The 25,101-nt window shown below is 38.1% G+C and overlaps 1 protein-coding gene across 1 annotated transcript in view; it reads left to right on the forward strand.

Moving 5' to 3' along the window:
• The first annotated feature begins 698 nt into the window (after positions 1-698).
• Positions 699-25,101, forward strand: part of LOC137658464 (putative lipid scramblase CLPTM1) — a 53,260-nt gene continuing 28,857 nt past the window's right edge. The window contains 7 exon segments of the mRNA XM_068393202.1: positions 699-745; positions 6,256-6,379; positions 6,381-6,445; positions 13,276-13,537; positions 17,668-17,874; positions 18,724-18,869; positions 19,726-19,881. Of these exon segments, the coding sequence (XP_068249303.1) occupies positions 714-745; positions 6,256-6,379; positions 6,381-6,445; positions 13,276-13,537; positions 17,668-17,874; positions 18,724-18,869; positions 19,726-19,881 (992 nt within the window). The 5' untranslated portion in view covers positions 699-713.

The following is a 25,101-nucleotide window of genomic DNA, read 5'->3' on the forward strand; positions in this document are numbered from 1 at the left end:
TATCTGCTTTATCACTGTATATATATATATATATATATATATATATATATATATATATATATATATATATATATATATATATATATATATATATATACATATATATATGTATATATATATATATATATATATATATATATATATATATATATATATACATATATATATGTATATATATATATATATATATATATATATATACATATATATATGTATATATATATATATATATATATATATATATATATATATATATATATATATATATATATACATATATATATGTATATATATATATATATATATATATATATATACATATATATATGTATATATATATATATATATATATATATATATATATATACATACATATATATATATACATACATATATATATATATATATATATATATATATATATATATATATATATATATATATATATATATATATATATATATATATACATACATATATATATATATACATACATACATATATATATATATATATATATATATATATATATATATATATATATATATATATATATATATATATATATATATATATATATATCCACAGTGATAAAGCAGAAAACTAGTTTTAAAACATTACGTAATATCCTCTAATTCTATGAGGTAGAAGTAGAGGATGAGTGGAAGAAGAACTGTGCAGACGACGTGAGTGAGTCTGCGGACGTCGTTAATATGACGGAAAATAACGAAGATGGGAATAATCAGGTGAATAACAAGACCAAGAATAGAAAGAATGGCTATTCTTGTGTAGTTTAAACGTAATAAGTATTTAAATTTGTCCAGCTTAATTACCGTATTGAGCAAAACGGTGCGGGCTATTGACAGAATGTCGGCGGCTATTCGAAGAGTTAGAATCGTAAAATTTGATAGGCAATTTTAAGATTAGAAGTACTATTATTATTTGGAGGTAGGCGTTGCCTTTATAGTATCGTTAAACATTTAAAAAATTGATGGAGGTAAATTATTGGCTTATTACAGGACTATATCTCTTGTTGAAATATATTTTCGCTCGTGGGTGACGAAATAATTGGCTTGCATTTCAATTGGAAATAAGTTTTTAGAGATGGTGAGTAGCTTCCAAAATTAAAAATTAAGATATAATTATAGGAGAAATATACGAAGTCGAATAGGGGAATCTGTAAACGATTGAAATTCATGGATGAAAACTAACCTAATCCAGGACAATGGCTCTTGACATTGTGGGATAAGTTGGTTAAATTAAAGATGCGATTTTTTTTTGGTAGATGGTTTGCCGTACTGGGAGCCTTTGTAGGGTGACTGCCAGGTCCGTTTTCATTCATTGAAAATGGGAATATTTTAAAGTGGGGTGGACTGTGGCCATCATTCTAAAATCGAGTTCGTAGAAAACTGGAATATTCTGAACTGTGGCCGTCGTTCTAAAAACGATTTTGGCGGGAGAAGCTAACTTTAAAAACCCACCTAACCTATGCTAAAAGCCGTATCCTTACCCAGGGGGGCTTCGCCCCTCCGCCCCCCCCTCCTTACCTACTACGGGAGCGAGAAGATTCGTGGCCGGAGTAAGAACTCGAGCCACAAATTTTCAGGTAATTTAGGGTTTTCGACAAAAAACATAAAAGTGTGCGTTTAAGCACATATTTAAGATCCGTAGACCATTTCCAAACTTTTTTATTCTATACAAGATAGCAGTCGGAGCGATAATAAGCAAATTAGAACGCTTGGCCGTAGCGCTACAAACTACTCCCGTATTGTAATAATAGAATTTGTCAAAATAATTAATTGAAATAGATATACCGTTAGCATAGGATATAGATAAGGTATCTTTTCTTCGGTTTATTATACATCCAAGAAGATAATGTATAGAGAAGAAAAGGTTTTTTTTTACCATTATATACCGTTTCCCCAGTATGTTTTCCCCACCCAAAACCCCGACTTCTCACTGGGGGTACCCCATTATCGATGGATATATATATATATATATCTATTTTTATATTATGTACATTATATATATTTCTGAAACTATTAATTTCCCAGAGGAACGAGTGTCATTTTCGAAGAGAACGGACCTTTTTCTATAGGATTAAGTAGTTTTTTCCCTAGGTTACATTACCCTGTAATACAGTACAATAATACCGAATAGATTCAGAAATACAGGACCCTGCTAGAAAACTATAAAAGTGGAGAAGCACAGTAGATAACCAGGGTTCTGTAGTTTGTAGAATGGTGAACATACTTGCCAACTACCTGGGGGTCGGAAATAAAGGTAATTTTAGAAGAAAACGGAAATTTTCATTTACGTACAAAAGTTCGTCGGGAAATGTCCTGACTGCAACAATAATAATGCTGGTGGTAGTTAGGCCATATCGTATAATGGGATAAATCTTCCATTTTTATACACCTGAATCAACCTGTGTCCGCTGATCTAGAAACAAAAAGTTGTAATGATATGATATTTTGATATCTGTGTAAATGCTTGATTTAGTAATTCTAATGTATACAATATCTCTGCCAGCAAGTTATCAAATTTAAGTACTTTCACTAAAAAGAGGGAAGTCCAACGTTTCGTTTGATATATAGATCTAAGCGGCGCTACGTCTAGAAGTGGTTTGAAAATCAAAATTAAATTTAATCCACCTAAAAAAAAAAATAAGTCCCTTGACTCCATAACACTCAAATTCCTCTTCAGACTGAGCTCTTGTTTGTTCGTTTGTACAGTACGTTAAAAACAAAGATTATGTCATCACATCATCAATTATATTCTATGTAGCAAGACGTCACCCAAACGTCATAGTTTTTAACCAATGATGATTATCCACATTTTACTTGGGACTAGCATTTTAACAAAATTAGAATCAAGTGACTTAGATACCCAATCAGGTGACAGTTTTACTAAGTAACTGAACACTTTTCAAAACTGTTCACACAATTTCCACCGCTAATTTTTCAGTCTTTTAAGAGCCACGGAGGAGAGTGAACCTTCAACTTCTGGTGCGGTTTCTTATTTACCATCTACTTTGACATCAATTTTTGTGGAATTTTTCCCAAGTTCTTGTCTCAATTGTTACAGGATTCAAATAATAAAGATTTTGTTTTGCATTATTGTGGTAACATCGAAAGAATACCAGGTACAGTACTGCCAAGATCAGGGCGTTAATAAAAGCTGATGATTTAACAAAAAAGCGTTTTGGTGTGACAGAAGGCATGTTGTATTGAAAAACAAGAAGTGAAAAAGGGTGTTTTTACGTATCCAATTTTAGGGGAAATTGGTTTGAAAAGTTTCTTTTAGATATAGAATCTAATTTGTTACTTGTATATAATGATATTGGTGTTAAATTTAGTTATAAATTTGTTGAAAATCGAATCAAGAATTTCTCTCAAAACAATGATTGGTGCTCATTCATTCATGAGGTTATTGTGCACTGGTTATTGAATTGGAAAGGTGCAGTTCACCTTTACCCTCCAACCTAAGAAGGTGCACAAAGGGTTTTAGGCTATCTTATATTCAATATGGCTGTGTAGGGGGGATTGCAGGCCCCCCCCCCCTTCCTCTAGGTAAGGATACGGGCCACTAGGTAAGGTTAGATGGTTTGTTTAGGTTAGCTGGTGGCCTTGTTTATTGCTAATTCTGCATGTACCAGTATTAATATGTTAAAAACGGATTCTTTAATTCATTCCCCATCCAAAAAGTCTGGTTTCCCTCGGGGGGTCTCCAAGATTGGAAATGTTGACAAATAGGGTAAAAATACTGTTCAAAAGGTCAGCTATAGATAAAAGCACTAAGTAATTCATCAGAAAAAAAAAATCAAAATTATTAGTAGCGGAGCTATTCTATAGAATTACCCATGACTCATACATTTTCCCAACTGGTTATTATCAGATATATGGTACATGAACCATATATCTTTTCCAATACAGTAGTTGGTATTGTGTTTTTATCAATTTATGACCAACTTTATTGGCTGCAAAGTACTGACCCGGGACCATTTTCTGTTCACTTCGTGGTTATCCAAAATGGAGAAACTCACTCCCTAGTTTGTCAAGACCTCCATTTTAGGATTCTCAAGACGAGGGATACCCATCCACCTCCAATTCAGGTCCACTACCAAGGGAGACCACAACCCTGAGACAGAATCCCACTTTCCTTAGAGCATTCACGTGCTCGTGCCTGCTCTTCACTTAATGCACAGTCATTGTACCTTGTGCACTTGCATGCTCTTGTGTGTGCTGCAGATGGTGCATACTCTTCATTATGTGCACACATATCGGATCTCGACGTCAATACCTGTTTGCATACTAACTTGCTTAACTGCCGCAGATTGTGCTACTTATATTGTTCACTTGCAATCCACATTTAGCAAACATTCTTCAGAACTGTTAGAATTCTCTTGTTAGTTCTCTTTCATCTGTTCGCATGGTACATGCTCTGTATTGTAGATTCTCTCATTGGAATATGAACACTCCTGTTAGTGCATTCTCACCAGTTAAGGAATATTCACCAGTCCCTTGGACTTTATATGTACTGTACGCATGCTCTTCATTTACACATTGCGTACTCTCCCTCTAATTGTGGAAGAGCTTATTGCTTGAGTGCACTTCAAATAGCGTGCATTCATCTGTTTTTGTTTGATTTTTTCTCTGAGAGAGTTCTCATGTGTAAGCACACTCAACTTTTTAGTATACTGTATATCTTTTGCCTAAAGAACAATCTACTACTTACACGCACTTATATGAGTGTGCTCTCTTTCTGGATACTGTACTTTCTTCTGTTTGTACGCACAAATTTGCTTACATGTGCTCCCCTAGGAGAATGCTCTCACCTGAAGTAGTATCACCTTTTCGAGCACGATCAGGTATGCATCGGCATATGGCCAGCCAGTTAATCAAGAAATCTCTACTATGGGAGCTCTCATTCTGGAGCAAAGGCCCCTCTTCAATACCCTCATACTGAGAGCAATGTGTATGAGAGGAAGGATCTCCACCAGAATTTCTGGATAAGGAGTCCATTCGGGATTGTGATTTCCCTCAAGCACCAAAAATGATCTCTTACAGAGCTCACTCTCCCAGATGGTTGTCATTGAGGGTTGGGTATCCCAGGGTCTCTTCAGTCCATTTGTCTTTCCGGCATGAATGTGCTATCCCCTTCTGAGGTAAAGGTGTATGCTTTGTCACCTAAAGCTAGCATGGAAGCAAAGAAGAGTCTCTGGAGTAGCATCCAAGCATGCTACTAGGTCCAGAGAAGAGAACTTCAACATCTCGCTACTCTTCCTAGAATGAGATGACCCCTCTGCCGAGGAGTAGTGAGTCATTGGACACCATCCACACTTCAGAACCCAGTTTTGGTCTTTTGCACGTGAAAGCATGACACCCTGAGTATTACTTGAAAATAATACAGTGCAGGGTAATTACTATGCCTATGTCCTAGAGAACGTAACAGAAAGGATATGTCACTGGCAAATAATTGATACCATCTAAAGACATCTTGAACAAGGCTCAGAAGGTTATCCTATACACAAAGACTTATGACTCTAGATACCAGTACTCTACAGTAGTCAATAACAGAAACTTCACCTATAAATGTAGTACAGTAACAAATCATACCTTTTAATATTTTCACTTTTGTTCATCCCTGCTGTCAATTTTGGTGGGCTGAAGAACATCACTAGTCCACATGAGTCAGAGAATATAGTTGAATAGAATTGAGGACTTTCTCTCCCATACAGGTACAGAGTACATCTACTTTTCCAGAGTCAATAGAACCAGCCAATTTGATCATATAGAGCTTTTCACACCTTAGGATAAGTCTCATGTTTGTATGGCTAGGAAAATTACAAATTGGTTAAAATAGTTGCAATGTTTTTGTGAGTTGCTTTGATTAAAACATAATGCTAAACAGTAGTAATTTACTTACATTAGCTAAGATTTACCAAATAATATGTAATGATGATTCTGTTATGTGTTTCTTTTGTACACATTTATTTGCAGACCTCACACTTTGTAGTTTTTAGCATTATGTAGATTTTTTTTAAGGGGCAGTTTGGCTTCATTGTCAATATATTACTATAGTATCCCTTTAAAAACATTGATAAGGTCAAATTTTGAATGTAATTTTATCAAAATTTCTTGGTTCAGATAGATTAAGAGTATGATGACTACTTCCTGCTTTATGATTTTTTTTTGCAGATGCTAGATATTCTATAGTCGAGGGTGCTGTACTTGAATACTGATTTTATTTCAGGGGTGAAGTTGTCCCAGCAAGTGGGGCAGAACAGCAAGTGGCTGACGGTGCTGCAGATGGAACAGCAGCGCAAGCACAAGATGCAGCGCAACAGGCTCGGCAACCAACTGCTGGGGAGTCCTTCGATGGCCATCACCAAATCTCTTGTAATCAGAGCTGTCATCATTTATTTTATCACTTCGTTTTTCAGGTACAGTAAATTGAACATGGTTTCCTTAAAGAATTGAATCATTGCACCTATATGATTAGTAGTTTTAACTCTCGGCTTTTTCATTGGTCTCCATACCATAACCTCATGGTTAAGTGTGTCTAATAGCTAGCTAGCTTTTTTATTTTTTTTTTTTAACTTATATTGCTAAAGATTTGGTGTGTTCCTACAAGTAATACAAGCCATCGAATTTTCCTAGGAGTATTGATCTGGCTACACAATGATGTTCGCTAAGCCCCGTCACTAAGTAGAGCAACCTCAACTTTGATTTTGGCTGTCGACAGGTACTGACGTATTGTTCGGCGTCCATGTCTGGCTATTTTAATCATTTGCTTTCTCTTTTAGTTTGAAATTGGTTCATGCAGTCATGTTTGAGGGATTTTCGGAGTAAGGATATGTTATACAGTTATTCCTGTTAACTGTATTTGTGTTACAGTTTCCTGGTTACTTTCTGATATCCAACATACTGACTGTTGTTCTCTTCCCCGTGAGTGTGTTGTTTTCGGCACCACAACTTCGGATACCACAAACTTCTAGTTCTTCTCTCCCCACCCGCATCTTTGCTGAATCTTCTTTTCTAAGAAAAACATGTAGAAGACATCATCTGTTATCCATGAAGTTCTATTGATAGGAGTTACATTCCCCGTAACCTCTTCGGGCTCTCTCCCTGATGGAGAGGCACTGTGAGTCCCAGAAACCTCCTGTTTTGTATCTTAGCGGGAAGAAACACCGGTAGACACAACCATGGGGGTGCCTCGTTCTTAGTAAAGATGTTTTCACACATTTTACCTTTGTGCAGTTTTGTATAGGGAGTGAGTTAGTTCTGAGAGTTGTTCTGGGAAGAAGCATCGGTTCTAACAATTCTTGTAACCGACTGAGCATAATGTGCTGTTGGTAGGAAGAAGGACGCTGCTCTCCCGTTCTTGGTTGTTTGAGAGGTAAAAGCTGTACTTACTGCTATTGCTACAGTCCCTTATGCCTGTTGCAGAGTTTCAGAGATGATATTGAATTACAGGATGACTAGTTGTTTGGAGTCTCCTGAGAGATGAAACTATTCCTCTGCATGGTTTTGTGGGAAAGTAATGCTACATTGAGCCCTGACCTTTGGGAAAGAGCTCGGTATCAGTTCCAGCATTCACCCCACATGGTTCCAAGGATCGATATCATATGATCTCAATCCTTAGTGGTACTAGTGAAGATTCTGGTCCCTCTCCTGCCTCAGGACACTTCGGTGGCTGACCACCCGACAGATGCATAGGCAAAGTGATGCTTCCGACTTCTTATCCCCTGGAATTACCATGTGCACGCTCTCCACGGAGCATGATCACTAGACACGCTCTCCACAAGCATGATCACTAAACACATGCTCACCACTAGCATGATCACTATCATCATGAGCACAGTCAGCCACGCACACAATCACTACGAGCACAGTCAACTACGCAGTCGAACCACTTGGTCTGGGTCTCGACCAACTTGATCATCTTGATCTCGCTCATCATGAGCTAGGAGATCCCAAGCTCCCCTCTTCTCCTTCTAGTGACTAAGAAATTTTGTGCTTCTACATTTCATTTACCACGAGAGAGGAAGTAGTCGACTCTGCCCTCACCTTCTATGAAACAGGAAGGTTGCACCTACAAGTGACACGAATCCATTCCTCCTAAATGCGTTTGTCAAGAACAAGTCGAGATCACGGTCATTCTGATACAGCGATGAAGTTGCTTGATAGCATGGGAATGACTGCACTCGTGGTATTGATGTTACGTACCCAGTACGTATTTTCTTGGGAGAAATGGACACAGTAAATTTTCACCTTGGGTGTGAGGAGAGAGAGATTACCTTCTGGCACCATTCCCTTTCCCAAGAAAATGTTTTGGGACATGGTGCACATACTCTTCCATGACTTTTGGGTAACAGAACGACGGTATCCCTTATGATCAGCAAACTTGATTCTGAACTGAGATATTTCAACTTTATGGGAATGGTTTGATTGTGTTTTGTCCATGCCAATACAAGCCTTCTTGCAAGTATTATGCACAATCATTATTTCCCAGCTGCTTGCCACGATCGCCATTATCCGCAATTTGGAAACTTATATGATTGAGAACTGCAATCGCGGGCCACAACTGGAAACCATGATCTGTAAGCATGTGATAGGGAATCATGCTATCGGCAGCCATGATTGGGAATCATGCGATTGCCGGCCGTGATTCTGGAGTACTGTAATGCCATCACTGGCCACGATTTAGGAATACAGTCTGCCCTTATTCCTGGGGTTAGGTAACAAAGACATGCAGAAAAAAGCAAGAATCTGTGAATGCTTGCTGCTCTAGGGTGGGTCAACTTATTACCTACCAATTCGCTGACCATTACCTATGTGCGGTTGACTAACACACTCGGTAACCCACTGTACTGCCCTGCAATCTTTTCATTTGCTTTCTATCATGGTATTTTAGTTTCTACTACTCAGAGGTTAATTGTACATTATTAACATAGCTCAGTGCAAGGTAAGACGACTCATGAAACCAACGTCACTAATAGTTGATGGTTGAATTGCATCAGAAATTGAAAACAAAAGTAAATACTGTATGCTTTATTGAAGCACAATTATCATTTTAAAAGTCTGGATATTTTAGAATGCGGTAATTTCTGCTTAAGCTAGTTGGTCCTAGCTGATAAAATCTAGTACTGTGTTTTAAGGTTTCATATCTAGTTTAATACAGTACTGTAAATACCAATAGTATAGACCAGTACAGTTTTTTTAAGGTAGGAATATTTATCTTACCACAGTACCGCAAGTTGAAAAAAAATATAACCAATAGTGACTAAAACATCACCAACGTTTACAAAATATTCTCTCTCTCTCTCTCTCTCTCTCTCTCTCTCTCTCTCTCTCTCTCTCTCTCTCTCTCTCTCTCTCTCTCTCCTCTCTCTCTCTCTCTCTCCTCTCTCTCTCTCTCTCTCTCTCTCTCTCTCCTCTCTCTCTCTCTCTCTCTCCTCTCTCTCTCTCTCTCTCTCTCTCTCTCTCTCTCTCTCTCTCTCTCTCTCTCTCTCTCTCTCTCTCTCTCTCTCTCTGTGTGTGTGTGTGTATGTATGTATGTAAATTAACACCTCTGCATTAAATTTTAAACATATCCCTTCATTTCATCCCTATTACCCACATTATTTTCAGCCTATTTCTTTTTAAGAATAGTTGATTCCTTCCTGCATAATAAATCAACACAAGCATTTTAGTTTAAATGGTGAACAGAATGAAAAAGACAACATATTTAAGCCTGTTTAAATTTTACGTTGAAATTTTATGCAGAAATTAAATTCTCCATTTAATAACATTGACACCTGGCCTTAAAGCAGATACCTTAATTATAGTTTGACAGCTGTAAGGGATTTACTTTCTAGGGAACCTGAGGGTAAAATTAATATCCTTTTTAACCATGTGCATTATAATACCTTATCAAAACTTGAGGTAATTATAATTGAAATAATTTCATATCAGGTGATGAGAGAGAGAGAGAGAGAGACTCTTTTAACAATGTATGCATGAACTTTCTTTTAATAATTTCTATTACTGTATTTGTGTTACTATACAGAGGGTTTATCACTAAATACCGTAGTTTACGTGTTAGATATGAAGTAGGGCTGTTTTTCTTTTTGCCGTCGGTTTGAAAAAAGTAATTATCACGAGCCTGCAAATAGGCGATTTTTTTAATGGGATATGTTATATGGTTTTCTGTATGGAGAATGACCGGATCTTTGATGTTTATTGCTAACTGTGGGAATCGTGCAATCGGGATCACGTTCGGGAATCATGCAATCTGGAGCCATGTTCAGGAATCATGCAATCTGGAGCCATGTTCAGGAATCATGCAATCTGGAGCCCACGTTCGGGAATCATGCAATCGGTAGCCCATGATTTAGAATCATGCAAGCAGAAAGTCACTCTTTCTATGGTGATAGTTACCTTAAAGTCACCAGGTAAACTATTGGTAGTTCACCTATTACTGTTGCAATCTCTAGAGCTTTTGCTCGATTATGACTTTGTGGGGAGGAGCCATGCCTGCACTGAAGTCAACCCCAAGTGGAAGGGTTTTGGTACACTATAAAGGGACCTTACTCTCCTGCCAAGTGATCAGCTCTTAAGTTAGAATGAACACAAGTACTGCTGGTCTAGGAGGGGGCACATGGCCTCGTCACTTCTTGCCTGGGGTCGTTCCTGGGACACTTCAGTGATGAGAGTGCTTAGTATCCCTCTACTGGCTGATACGGCTTCCCGGTGTTCCAGCTCCTAACGACAGTGGAGACACACAATAGCTCCCTATTTTGGTTCCCACAGGAACAAGTGCGCGCTGCTAGCAAGCGTGCTTACCCACTAAAAGTACTTGTTTCTTATAGGAACGAGCACAGGTACGACTAGTACGAAGAAAAGGCCTCTGGCTTCCCTTCTTCATTGTTCGACTTCTCTCTTGCTCTTTGGTAGAGTGGGAAGCAGGAAGGGCTTTCCTTATTGAAAAAATCCTACTCACACAGAAGGAAGCAGTCACCTTAGGACAGCGGACAACCTATTGAATCAATTCTCACATGACATTGACTGATCCTTCTGCATATTTTTGTGGGATGATTAGTACTGTACCATACCAAGCTTAACTCAAGAAGAGCTTAGGATATTGGGTATGGTAGCTCATGCTTCTTTTACCTCCGCTAGGTCTGTTACAGCAAACACTGAATGTCAGGACGTTAGCAACTACTGTCTCCCTTCTCCTGCCCCGGGATGTTCGCAAGACAAAGCGCTTTGTTAACTACATCGCCAATGTCTAGCAGTTCAGCAATAATGATGATAAAGGGGTCCAATGCACTAGAAGTTGTTCGAGACGTGTCTCCTGGCTTCTACAGTCGACTGTTCCTGAGGAAAAGTCGACAAGAGGATGGAGAGGTGTTGTCAACCTTTCTCCTCTGAACGAGTTTGTTTTACAGTCTCCGTTCAAAGTGGAACGGCAAGCAGGCACTGCCAGAGGAGAGGACTTCTTACTTGTACCGACTTGAAGGGTGCGTATTTTCAGGTACCTGTCAATGTATCAAGCAGAATGTGCTTCAACGAAGTGGTGTATCAGTTCAAAGCCTTGTACTTCAGACTACAGTATCCATCTCTCTGCTGGTGTTTACTATGGTATTCGAGCTAGTCTTAGTCTGGGCCCATTCAAACAAGATTTGCCTCATGAGGTATCTTGACATTTGGCTGATCCTGTCGTTTTAGGAAGACCGGTGCTCTTGGATTGAGACAGACTCCTAACCTTTTGCGACAATCTGGGGATTATTGTCATTTGGAAGAAGCCTTGCCTCAAGTCCAAGAAGAGGACAAAGTACCTGGGATTTTGATAGATACAGCAGCAGAGGGAGTGTTTCCAAATCAAGTCACAAATTCGGAAGTTGCACGACCCTTTTCTTACAATTCAACGAATGCAGTATTCCTAGCACTGAAATCTTTCCAACAGTATTTGATAGGTCAGTCTGTAGTGTTAATGAGTGATAATACTACAGTATGGTCATATATATAAAAAAGGAAGGAGGTCAGTCTTGTAGAGTCTCATGAGCTGACTGAGCATGTATACAACTGGGCAGTGGACAGTGCTATAGAGCTGTCAGCAAGGTTCATTTCTAGCAAGAGGAATGTTCTATTGTGCTCTCTTAGGTGCAAGATCAACGGCGATCGACCTGTTCACTACATTGTTCTGTTTCTCCATTTCAGACCCATGAGAAGTGTTTTAGGACACTGTCCAATACTTATTGACAATTGGTACACCTAAGCCTTTCTCCCGTTCAACCCGATTTGTCGGCAGATCAACCCAAGTGTTGATCGTACCTCGTGTTAGGAATACTATACCTTGATAGCTCCCAGATTGGTAATGGGATCCCAATCCATCAGAATGTTGGTAAAGAGCCTGAGAGAACTACCCCTTTGAACAAAATTCTCTGTCAGATCACTAAGTATGGTTGTAACCTAATGCTTATGACATCTCCATGCTCTGATTGTTGTGAGTTTAGCAAGAGTCAAGAAACGGATGCTCAAACATTTTCCGGGGAAGTTAAACCAGCCAGATTTTGGTTCATAGATAGTTAATCCGTCCTAAGTATATGTCATCTATTAAAGGATGATTGTTTGTATTTGTGTGGGAACATTTTTACTAAAGTACTAAAGCCTTGTTAGGCTGGGAGGAACGTAGAGAGTAGAGGTCCCCTTTTTGTTTTTGTTTCTTTGTTGATGTTGGCTACCCCCCAAAATTGGGGGAAGTGCCTTGGTATATGTATGTATGTATGTACTATACAAACACTAGTCTTTTAAATTACACTGCCTGCCTCAACCACCGTACAAATTCCGGGCCTAAGGTCAGAAGTGAATGTCGATTGACTGACGGGACGGGATGCCACCTTCTGGTAAATTTTTAATGATTTATAGTCATATTCCTAATGAAGGACTCAGATTTGCATTGCATGGAAAAATACAAATTACTTTTAAAATTTGACATTACACTGTGATTTCTTCTTTTTTTCCACCGAATGGTTTATTTAAAAGGATAGTTACCCTAATCATGAAGCTCATGATTGGTAATGCAGTCAAGCAATTATACTGTTCTAGAATTTGAATGCATATTGCTTTATTGCTTTTAAATGTTAGATTTTTTGGGGTTTCCATAAAAAATAGGCGTGCTCTCATAAAAAAAAGCTATTAAATTACTTTTTTGTATGAAGAAATTATGAGATTTTTCATTGTATTAATGAATGTCAAGAATTTATATTTGGTTTTTTACTTTTTACAGACGTCCCCAGCAACCAACAGGTCCACAGGGTGCACCGGAGGGACAACACGATCCGAGCGGTCGTGTTCCAGCTCTCAATTTGTTCCAAGATGGGGACAGCCTAGACCTCTATGTATATATTTCAGAGTCAGAATTCTTTTCGGATTTCAAAAATTCTGAAGCTTTAGTTTGGCTTAAGGAAGATTTGATTTATGGAGACTGGACAAGCGGGCCGGAGGGAGACGGCACTCACTCGCATTCCATTACGTTTCCAGCATCGGAGGTAAGCTTTGCTTAATTCATATGTTCATGAATTATAGACAATCAATCCTCATTTAAATTGTTGAAAAGATTTATTCCAAAATAAGTTCAATGTTCTTTAGTGTTGTATAGGGCAATGTCTCTTATCATTTCCTCCATACAAAATCATTCAGCTTCTGCATGGAATATTTTCAATGTTGATGCTTTGACCAGCAGGAGAGCTCTGAAACTGGGAATATTTTTTTTCCCTCGGTTTTAACTCAGAAGGTTTCAAATACTTTTTCAACTATTTTTTATGAATTCCCCCTCCTTCATATTTTACCAACTGTCTCCCACCTTGCTGTCCAACCCCTCTTTTTTTTATTACTTCCCCTTCCTTCATATTTTGCCAACTGTCCCCCACCGTGCTGTATAACCTCTCTCTCTCATTACTTCCCCCTCCTTCATATTTTACCAACTGTCTCCCACCTTGCTGTCCAACCTCCCTCTCTCTTTTATTACTTCCCCCTCCTTCATATTTTACCAACTGTCTCCCACCTTGCTGTCCAACCTTCCTCTCTCTTTTATTACTTCCTCCTCCTTCATATTTTACTAACTGTCTCCCACCTTGCTGTCCAACCTCTCTCTTTCATTACTTCCCCCTCCTTTATATTTTACCAACTGTCTCCCACCTTGCTTTCCAACCTCTCTCTTTCATTACTTCCCCCTCCTTTATATTTTACCAACTGTCTCCCACCTTGCTGTCCAACCTTCCTCTCTCTTTTATTACTTCCTCCTCCTTCATATTTTACTAACTGTCTCCCACCTTGCTGTCCAACCTCTCTCTTTCATTACTTCCCCCTCCTTTATATTTTACCAACTGTCTCCCACCTTGCTTTCCAACCTCTCTCTTTCATTACTTCCCCCTCCTTTATATTTTACCAACTGTCTCCCACCTTGCTGTCCAACCTCCCTCTCTCTTTTATTACTTCCCCCTCCTTCATATTTTACCAACTGTCTCCCACCTTGCTGTCCAACCTTCCTCTCTCTTTTATTACTTCCTCCTCCTTCATATTTTACTAACTGTCTCCCACCTTGCTGTCCAACCTCTCTCTTTCATTACTTCCCCCTCCTTTATATTTTACCAACTGTCTCCCACCTTGCTTTCCAACCTCTCTCTTTCATTACTTCCCCCTCCTTTATATTTTACCAACTGTCTCCCACCTTGCTGTCCAACCTTCCTCTCTCTTTTATTACTTCCTCCTCCTTCATATTTTACTAACTGTCTCCCACCTTGCTGTCCAACCTCCCATTTCTTTTATTACTTCCTCCTCCTTCATATTTTACCAACTGTCTCCCACCGTGCTGTCTAACCTCTCTCTTTCATTACTTCCCCTTCTTTTATATTTTACCAACTGTCTCCCACCGTGCTGTCCAACCTCTCTCTCTCTCTCTCTCTCATTACTTCCCCCTCCTTCATATTTTACCAACTGTCTCCCACCGTGCTGTCCAACCTCTCTCTCTCTCTCTCATTACTTCCCCCTCCTTCATATTTTACCAACTGTCTCCCACCGTGCTGTCCAACCTCTCTCTCTCTCTCTCTCATTACTTCCCCCTCCTTCATATTTTACCAACTGTCTCCCACCGTGCTGTCCAACCTCTCTCTCTCTCTCTCATTACTTCCCCCTCCTTCATATTTTACCAACTGTCTCCCACCGTGCTGTCCAACCTCCCTCTCTCTCTCATTACTTCCCCCTCCTTCATATTTTACCAACTGTCTCCCACCTTGCTGTCCAACCTCCCTCTCTCTTTTATTACTTCCCCCTCCTTCATATTTTACCAACTGTCTCCCACCTTGCTGTCCAACCTTCCTCTCTCTTTTATTACTTCCTCCTCCTTCATATTTTACTAACTGTCTCCCACCTTGCTGTCCAACCTCTCTCTTTCATTACTTCCCCTCCTTCATATTTTACCAACTGTCTCCCACCTTGCTGTCCAACCTCCCATTTCTTTTATTACTTCCTCCTCCTTCATATTTTACCAACTGTCTCCCACCGTGCTGTCTAACCTCTCTCTTTCATTACTTCCCCTTCTTTTATATTTTACCAACTGTCTCCCACCGTGCTGTCCAACCTCTCTCTCTCTCTCTCTCTCATTACTTCCCCCTCCTTCATATTTTACCAACTGTCTCCCACCGTGCTGTCCAACCTCTCTCTCTCTCTCTCATTACTTCCCCCTCCTTCATATTTTACCAACTGTCTCCCACCGTGCTGTCCAACCTCTCTCTCTCTCTCTCTCATTACTTCCCCCCTCCTTCATATTTTACCAACTGTCTCCCACCGTGCTGTCCAACCTCTCTCTCTCTCTCTCTCATTACTTCCCCCTCCTTCATATTTTACCAACTGTCTCCCACCGTGCTGTCCAACCTCCCTCTCTCTCTCATTACTTCCCCCTCCTTCATATTTTACCAACTGTCTCCCACCGTGCTGTCCAACCTCCCTCTCTCTCTCATTACTTCCCCCTCCTTTATATTTTACCAACTGTCTCCCACCTTGCTTTCCAACCTCTCTCTTTCATTACTTCCCCTCCTTCATATTTTACCAACTGTCTCCCACCTTGCTGTCCAACCTCCCATTTCTTTTATTACTTCCTCCTCCTTCATATTTTACCAACTGTCTCCCACCGTGCTGTCTAACCTCTCTCTTTCATTACTTCCCCTTCTTTTATATTTTACCAACTGTCTCCCACCGTGCTGTCCAACCTCTCTCTCTCTCTCTCTCTCATTACTTCCCCCTCCTTCATATTTTACCAACTGTCTCCCACCGTGCTGTCCAACCTCTCTCTCTCTCTCTCATTACTTCCCCCTCCTTCATATTTTACCAACTGTCTCCCACCGTGCTGTCCAACCTCTCTCTCTCTCTCTCTCATTACTTCCCCCTCCTTCATATTTTACCAACTGTCTCCCACCGTGCTGTCCAACCTCTCTCTCTCTCTCTCTCATTACTTCCCCCTCCTTCATATTTTACCAACTGTCTCCCACCGTGCTGTCCAACCTCCCTCTCTCTCTCATTACTTCCCCCTCCTTCATATTTTACCAACTGTCTCCCACCGTGCTGTCCAACCTCCCTCTCTCTCTCATTACTTCCCCCTCCTTCATATTTTACCAACTGTCTCCCACCGTGCTGTCCAACCTCCCTCTCTCTCTCATTACTTCCCCCTCCTTCATATCTTACCAACTGTCTCCCACCGTGCTGTCCAACCTCCCTCTCTCTCTCTCATTACTTCCCCCTCCTTCATATTTTACCAACTGTCTCCCACCGTGCTGTCCAACCTCCCTCTCTCTCTCATTACTTCCCCCTCCTTCATATTTTACCAACTGTCTCCCACCGTGCTGTCCAACCTCCCTCTCTCTCTCATTACTTCCCCCTCCTTCATATTTTACCAACTTTCTTCCACCTTGCTCTCCAACCTCCCTCTCTCTTTTATTACTTCCTCCTCCTTCATATTTTACCAACTGTCTCCCACCTTGCTGTCCAACCTCGCTTCCTCTTTAAACTGTCTAGATTATTGGGAAGGGTAGCATTTGTTGGAATTAGGGTTATTTCAAAACTGATTGAGGAAGTAATGGTGGCTTTGCTAACTTCCTGAAATATTTGTACCAAAGAGATGTCAGTATTCCCATATTGATATGTGAAGCAATCTTTGAAAAACTGACCCTCATATAGTACTCTCGGCATTATAACTGATTTGACCCCCACTATGATTAGAGTGGAGATGATCGTAGAACGTAGAACAGAGAATATAATGTATCATTGTGCTATGTTTAGCCGTACCTCCACGAGATTGTCATAAAATGTAAAATATTTGTAATTTCGAAATGTTAACTAATTACAGTAGGTTATTACTGTACAGTGGTATTTCTTTTTCTTTACTGTTAGGCCTGTTCTGTATTTATTTTTATGTAATTGTGAATAGATATTCATAAATATTCCTTTATGGACTGCCAGGACTTTCCTACAAATAATTAAGATTATTAATAGCAAACCAGTGTATGATTAAAACTGATTATATTAGTAAGGGGCTAGGAAAAATTAACTTAGTTCTCAAAATGTTCTATATTTGTTGTCTATATGATAGAGATTCTCATGACTAAAGCTATCCTCTATTTTCCAGAATTTACGGAACAACGGCTCATTGTTTCTACACGCATACTTTGTGAAATCTGGCTTCTCTCCGGACCCCGAGGCTGGTGAGGGTAGATATAACCGTAAATTAACTACTCAAAGCTCTCAAAGATTAAACAAATACAAAAGGCGTCGCTACAGGAAAACATCAAATCTCCTAACAGGAGAGACACAATTGTCAGAAGAGGAACGTTTGGTAAGTTTGGATTTAAGAATGGTGTGCTATGTGAAGGGTTCTTCAAAGTGAAAATAATTATTATTAGTTAATGTATTGTAAAATGTTTCCAATTAGAATTATTTACTAATTAGTAGTTTAGATTTTAATTACCGTCTAAATGTTAATGAAGACTGTGGAATTGAAGTTGAAAACTATAAAGTGATCAGAATTTCATTTTTACACAGAAGCTTTTGATATACTGTATCTGTTTGTATGTGGGAATATTTTTCTGTATGTGTTCCTTAAGGAGCCATCAGTAAGAATAATTAATATTCAAAAGGATGAAATTAAATTTAAGCTACGTAGATGTGTATGATATTGTAGGTTATCAAAATTATTTTGTTTTGCCATAGCTGTGGGGAATTTCTTGCCACGATCTCCTAACATGTATGCTTCCGATCACTTAAAGATTATAGTAACTTTTATTTAAGTGGTAACATTACCCATATCACCAGTCAATAATAATTCTGCATAAATTTACTATCTCGATAGAAAAAAATCAGTCCACAGCCATCCTTTGCCAAATTTGAAATTCTATATATAAAAACAAACTACTGTATTTAATTTCAAACTCTTTTGCAACTAGACCATGTATGATAAGTATTGAAGTGATTCATTTTATAGTGTTTTGACAATTCTTTTATTCTTATTTGTTTCGTTTTTCTCTTGATATTAAGCATTGAGGGTTATGTTTTAACCTTTTTTTCTAATGCTATAAGTAATTTTAGATTTTTTTTTCAGAATATAATTTTTTAACCAGAAAGATAAAAGAAAACTTTTCTGTGTCTTTACTGAAATGTGACTTATCATTTGGTTATTAACTTGCAGAAGGCAGAGACTTTAACAGAAGAAATAGTATCTCACTGGCACCCAAATATCACCGTAAATATTGTGCATGATTTTACTCAGTGGACGAGAGGAATGGTGCCGGCACCTTTGGATGAATACCTGGAATTCACACCAGCAGGTGACAGGTAAGAATTTTGTTTCAATTGTATATTGATATCTATTGTCAAACGTATTCACTTTTATTTACTGTTAGGAGGATAGATGTGAGAGAGGCAAGAGAGCGTGCTAGAAATAGGAATGAATGGCGAGCGATTGTGACGCAGTTCCAGTAGGCCCTGCTGCTTCCTCCGATGCCTTAGATGACCGCGGAGGTAGCAGCAGTAGGGGATTCAGCATTATGAAGCTTCATCTGTGGTGGATAATATGAGAGGGTGGGCTGTGGCACCCTAGCAGTACCAGCTGAACTCGGTAGAGTCCCTTGTTAGGCTGGAGGAACGTAGAGAGTAGAGGTCCCCTTTTTTGTTTTGTTTCATTTGTTGATGTCGGCTACCCCCCAAAAATGGGCGAAGTGCCTTGTTATATGTATGTGTGTATTCTTAAAGTTTTAGAATTTGTGGACTTTTCTCTAATTTCTGGCATGAGAGGTGCTGAATATTTTTCCTTTTCCACCTACCAAATCTGTAGCCTGTGGGATGGTGATACATTTAAATCTACTTGAAGGGTTAATAACCAATATGAAGAAAATAATATTTAACCAAAATCATCCGCCAGATATTTTATTGGTATCTTTATTAATTTGAACTTTGCAAACAAAGAATAGACCTTATCTCTTTATCATTTGGATTTTTTTTTTTTAACAGTGTATAGCATAACTATTGAGGCTAGCATTGTATAGGAGGATTTGTATGTAATAAGTAATAGTAGGATTAACTAACTAGACTTGAAGATTTATCTCTTCAAGATGAATTTACAATTTTTTGCTCCAATGCACTCTAGTTTTATTGTTAAATGACACTAATTTGGAATGATTTTTTTTTTCAGATATAGGCCTATCACCTTTTTGAATACATATTGGAACCTTGTGAAAGACTACAAAGCAATTAATTCCACCACTAAGATGCTAGACCTAACAGTCACCTTCCAGCCCCTGTCCCTCTTCAAATGGCAACTGTATGCCGCACAAGCCATGAAGAACAGGTATGACAGTCCATGTATTTTGCAAGTTGAATGCACGTTGGAGAGTGATACACAGCCAATTGATTCTGTACTTTTGGAACTAGAGGCTTTACCTGAAAATGAATGTCCTGCTTTTGAGTTGTATGAGGTCTTTGCGAGTTGAAGTGCTGTCGGCACTTGAGATGTATACGTCCCAGCAGATAAAGTTGATCAGTGGTCAGGTGGAATATGTATGTCCTAGTAGGTATTTTATGTTGAAGAAATACTAAGAATACCCACCAAGGGGGAATTATTATAACTGCTTGTTCTCCATTGACATGTATTGCATTATGAACCACTGTATGAGTTTGATTTAGTGTGTTTTGGAACAGCAAGTTTACATATTGCTTGCATTTTATCATGCTGGCTGCTATATTGTGGATTATATTTTAGGCTTCCATTTAGACAATCAATATTACCGTACTACTATCCAGAGGGAAACCGTTTAGTAGCCTACAGTGGTGCAGTTTGTGTGCGCTCTAGGAATTGTCAAAATAAGTGGTTTCATTGACTCGGTTCAAGTTGAATCTGTGTATTGTATTTATTTATGGCTTCATGGTCCATACCAATTTTACTTATTAAGATTTGACCTTTTTTAACAACGTTTTGGTAGCTTAGATTATTGTTTTTATTTTATTTTGTACAGTATTTCTGGATCCAGATTCCTCCAAAGTAATGACTTGCTATTAGATCTCTCAAAAAACTTAAAATAGATTGGGTGGGCATCATCAGATATGAGTTTAAGTATCACTTGTTATTAGTTAGTGATTTTTATGTATTCAAACTGCTCGTGTACTGGTGAATTGAAGTATTTCTGCTTATTAACCTATCTCCAAACTCCTAACTCTTACACGTTACTTTCCTATTGTAGGTTTACACAAATTGTAAACTTAGTTCTAAAGACAGGGTCATCACAAACCACTTTCTTTATAATAGCGTTGGTTCCACTAAGACTTTTGACTCTCCGATTAGAAAGAAGAGATTCTACAATTCTAGCTGGCAGTCCATATATCTCGTTCTGTACCAGCTCCTTTGTTGCCGAATGAGTCAATTTGTGTTCGCTGTTTTGTAAACATTTGGCAAACTATGCTCTTTTATTTAAAACTTTTTTCATGCTTCACTTCATATATTCACAATTCTTCTGTCATAATTTCCAATCATTACTAGTATTTAAGCAAAATCTTTTTAGGTCACAAATAAGTGTGAATTGCCTTTGTCTATTCTGTGAAGGAGATACGGTCATTATCAGCTTGTACAGACTAGGCTTAACATCCCTATTTTCCAGTTTTTTTCAGTATTAAGACTTTCTTATGATCAGCCATATTCTTCATTATTTTATTTCAGTTTATATTTTTGGTCATACACTAATTATGAATACTGTCCAGTAATATTTGTAAAATGTTTTATCATTTGTTATCAAGTTAATTTTGTTATATATTTTGTGTTAAGCTACCAAGTCTTCCTTGAATATAGTTTATATGGAGCTCATCATGTATTACATATCATTCTGCTTTGCCTTTTTTCCCTCGAATAGTTTCTTGTTAAGAGATATATTCATACTGTGGAAATCTGAATATATTTACTATGGTATCGGCTTAATATTTTCTTAAGTATACTAAGTTTATATTGGAATTCATGAGGGTTCATAGTGTTATTCATTGATTGAAAAAACTCGGTTAAGATGAAAAAGACCGGTGAAACGAGCAAATGAGTAAACAGCTGCTTTTATTAATATTAATTCTTTCTGTAGTTGCAGTGTCAGTCGCAATCACTTTTTGTTGTCTGATTTAATTTTGTCATATGCTATAGGGGGTAATTTCTTGCTTCCGTTTTTTAATGTTACAGGTATGTCTTGCAAATTAGTAAAACCCAAATATTTTGGTGAAGGTAAAATGAATAAGCTTATATGTTTCTTAATCATGAGGTGTTAAGCAAAAAGGCTTGGGTGACCCACATTTTGTTTGTGGAATGGGTCAGTGAGGTTTTTGGTTTAGAATTTTAAAAAAATACCTTTTGGACAAGAAACCCACTCCAATTTTTGTTGCTTATGGACAATGTTCCTGCCCATACTCCAGCCATTGAAGATGACCTAATGGACAAGTTCAAATTTATCAAGATCAAGTTCCTTCTACCGAATACAACTCCAATTCTCCAACCATGGATTAACAGGTGATCTCAAATTTTAAAAAACCGTACACGAGGGCAATGTTCGAGAGATTTTACGAAGTCACTGAAGGGACCAACTTCCCACTCAGAGAGTTTTGAAAAAAACGTGTCCACATCATTAGCGGTCTCAAACTGAATGATAAAGCCTGGGAATGTCACCAAGAAAACCCTCAATTCTGCCTAGAGGGAACAATCCCTCAATTCTGCATGGAGGGAACTATGGCCTGAAGAAGGTGGGAAATGTAATTTTGGGTGATGCAAACCCTTGCAGGAGGCATATGATGAAATTGTGTCCTTGGGAAAGACATTGGGGTTAGAGGTGGACAGGGATGACATTAGCGTTTTTGCTGAAGAACACAGTGAGCATCTGACGACCAAGAACCAGTTGGAGTAGTATGAAGGAGCAGAAAAATGAGGTAGTGGAAGAAATTTTATCTGAGGAGGAGGGACAGTGACAAACCACTTGCTTTCAGTGAAATAAAGGAAATGTAAATTCAAAGTAGGAAATCCATGTAAAATTAAAAAAAAAAAAAAAAAAAAAAAACCCAGGTAAGGCTTCGGCAGGGTGTGCAGCAAATCTATTTATGGACAGTGCTACATGCCATTTTTATACCATTTTAAAGAAAAGATAAAAATAGCCGTCTCTAGATAGATTCCTTGCAAAGTTTGAACGAAGAGTGTAATGAAAAAGGTGGCAAGATGCCCAAAAAGCATAAATGAAGTGATTTAGTTAGTGATAGTGAATGCTTCTCAAGAGAGAGAACTTCTGATATTTTACCAGAAGTTTCTCATGGAAGGAAATTCTCCCTGCAAACACTAACCCTCTCTTCCTTCTTGTTCTCCTCTCTCCTCTCCCTCACACCAGCCATGGTTCGCCTCAAAGGTAAAATACAATTTAATTTGTAAATATTTTTTTTTTTTTTTAGTAAATTATTAATTTTTATTCATTTCTGATGTTAAAGGTTATAATTTATTCTTTAAATAACATTATAAACCTTTAAAAAGGAGTGTATAAGTGTATATGGATTGTGGAATCGAATGAATTCCTTTTAATTTTTATGAGAAAAATGCTTTGGTTTACGAGCATTTTGGGTTGCGAGCTCATAAATCGAGATTCCCCATACTTTGTTTCCCACCCTTCCAACCCCTCTTTACATCACAGTTGGTTCAAACATCTCAAACAATGACTTAGTTGGCCATTAGAAAGATTCGCTGATGGTAATCATCTGTTCCCTAGTTTGCAATTTGGGTTTCGTAAAGGCTTTGGAGCATGTGATGCCCTTCTTACAATCTCCAATGCTGTTCAGAAATCCCTTGATTGTGGTCAGGAAGTTTATATGATTGGCCTTGATTTTAGCGCTGCGTTTGACTGTGTTAATCATGAGGCCCTTGTTTTCAAACTCAAACAGTTGGCAGGGGAAGGGTCTTTTCTCAGCAACATTATTGAATTTTTTAAAGTAACATGTCGTAAAGAGTTGTTGTTGGTATGCACCATAGTGAGTATAGGAATATGATATCTATTGTCCCTCAAAGTAGTGTTTTTGGTTCATTATTTTTCCTACTATATAGACATGACATGGTTTGGCCTGAAAAACAAGCTTGTTGCATATGCAGATGATACTACTCTCTTTGCATCATTTCCAGCTCCTGAATTTAGATCTGGGGTTGGTGAATCCCTTAATAGAGATCTAGCTAAAATTATTGCATGGTGCAAATTATAAAGTTGAATCCTAATAAAACTCAAAACTCAAAGTATGATTGTAAGTAGGTCTAGGACAGTTGGTACTCAACATCCGGATCTCGGCATTGATAATGTTTCAGTAACTGTATGATTTGAAATTTTAGGTGTGATTCTCGGCGGCAAGTTTACTCTTGAGAATCGCATTAGGTCTATGTCTTCTTTAATTCCACAAAAAATTGGCTTATTGAGAAAGTCTTGTAAGATTTTCTATGATCAATCTATTCTGAAGAAATGCTTTAATTCTTTCATTTTGCCTTGTTTCGAGTATTGTTTTCCTGTCTGGTCTTCAGCTGCTGATTCACATCTTTATTTGTTGGACAGGAACTTACTGTCTATGAAATTTCTAATTCCTGATCTAGATATTAATCTTTGGCACTGTCGTTCAATTAGTTCATTATGCAAGTTGCACAAGATTTTTCATAATTCCGACAATCCTTTATATTTAGATCTTCCCAGACAGTATTAAACTGTTCGTAATACTAGGTATGCAGTTAATTCTAATAGTCAGGCCTCTCCATCATAAAGCTCAATATTACACAGTATTCTAGAAGTTTCATTCCAACTGTAACCAAGTTGTAGAATGATCTTCCAAATCGGTAGTTTAATTGGTAGAACTTCAAAAGTCCAAAATTGCAGCAAATGTTTTTATGTTGAATAGGCTGACATAAGTCTTTTTATAGCTTACAGTATAGGCCTATATGAAAGATCTGTTTTTAATGTTTTTACTATTTTAAAAATATTTGATTTTAGTCGTTCATTTCTTATACTGTATAGTGTATTTCCTTATTCCCTTTCCTCACTAGGCTATTTTTCCCTGTTGGAGCCCTTGGGCTTATACTATGTTGCTTTTCCAATTTGAGTTGTAGCTTAGCTAGTAATGATAATTATGATTATGTAGAACATATTTATTTTAACATTACAGTACTGATCTAGAGATATTTCATATTTTTCATTCATTACATCTCATATATATTCTTTTTATTTCCTTATTTCCTTTTCTAACTGGGCTATTTTCCTTGTTGGACCCCTAGGGCTTGTAGCATCCTGCTTTTATAACAAGGGTTGTAGTGTAGCTAGTAATCTCCCTCATATAATAAAGAACAAGAGTCTGGCTATGAATATATATGTAGGTATTTCTTTCCTGTCATGCTCATGGGAAGAAAGAGTAGTCATACCCTGGTGAGAAGGGGTTACCTCGAGAAGTACTCTCAGAAACCACACACTCCCACAAATTGCCGAATCAGCGGGTTGTTATTAGGAAAGGGGAAGGGTTGAACCTGTGCATGTGCATATCT

The sequence above is a fragment of the Palaemon carinicauda genome, chromosome 1 (genome assembly GCF_036898095.1).
Source record: "Palaemon carinicauda isolate YSFRI2023 chromosome 1, ASM3689809v2, whole genome shotgun sequence".
NCBI lineage: Eukaryota > Metazoa > Arthropoda > Malacostraca > Decapoda > Palaemonidae > Palaemon > Palaemon carinicauda.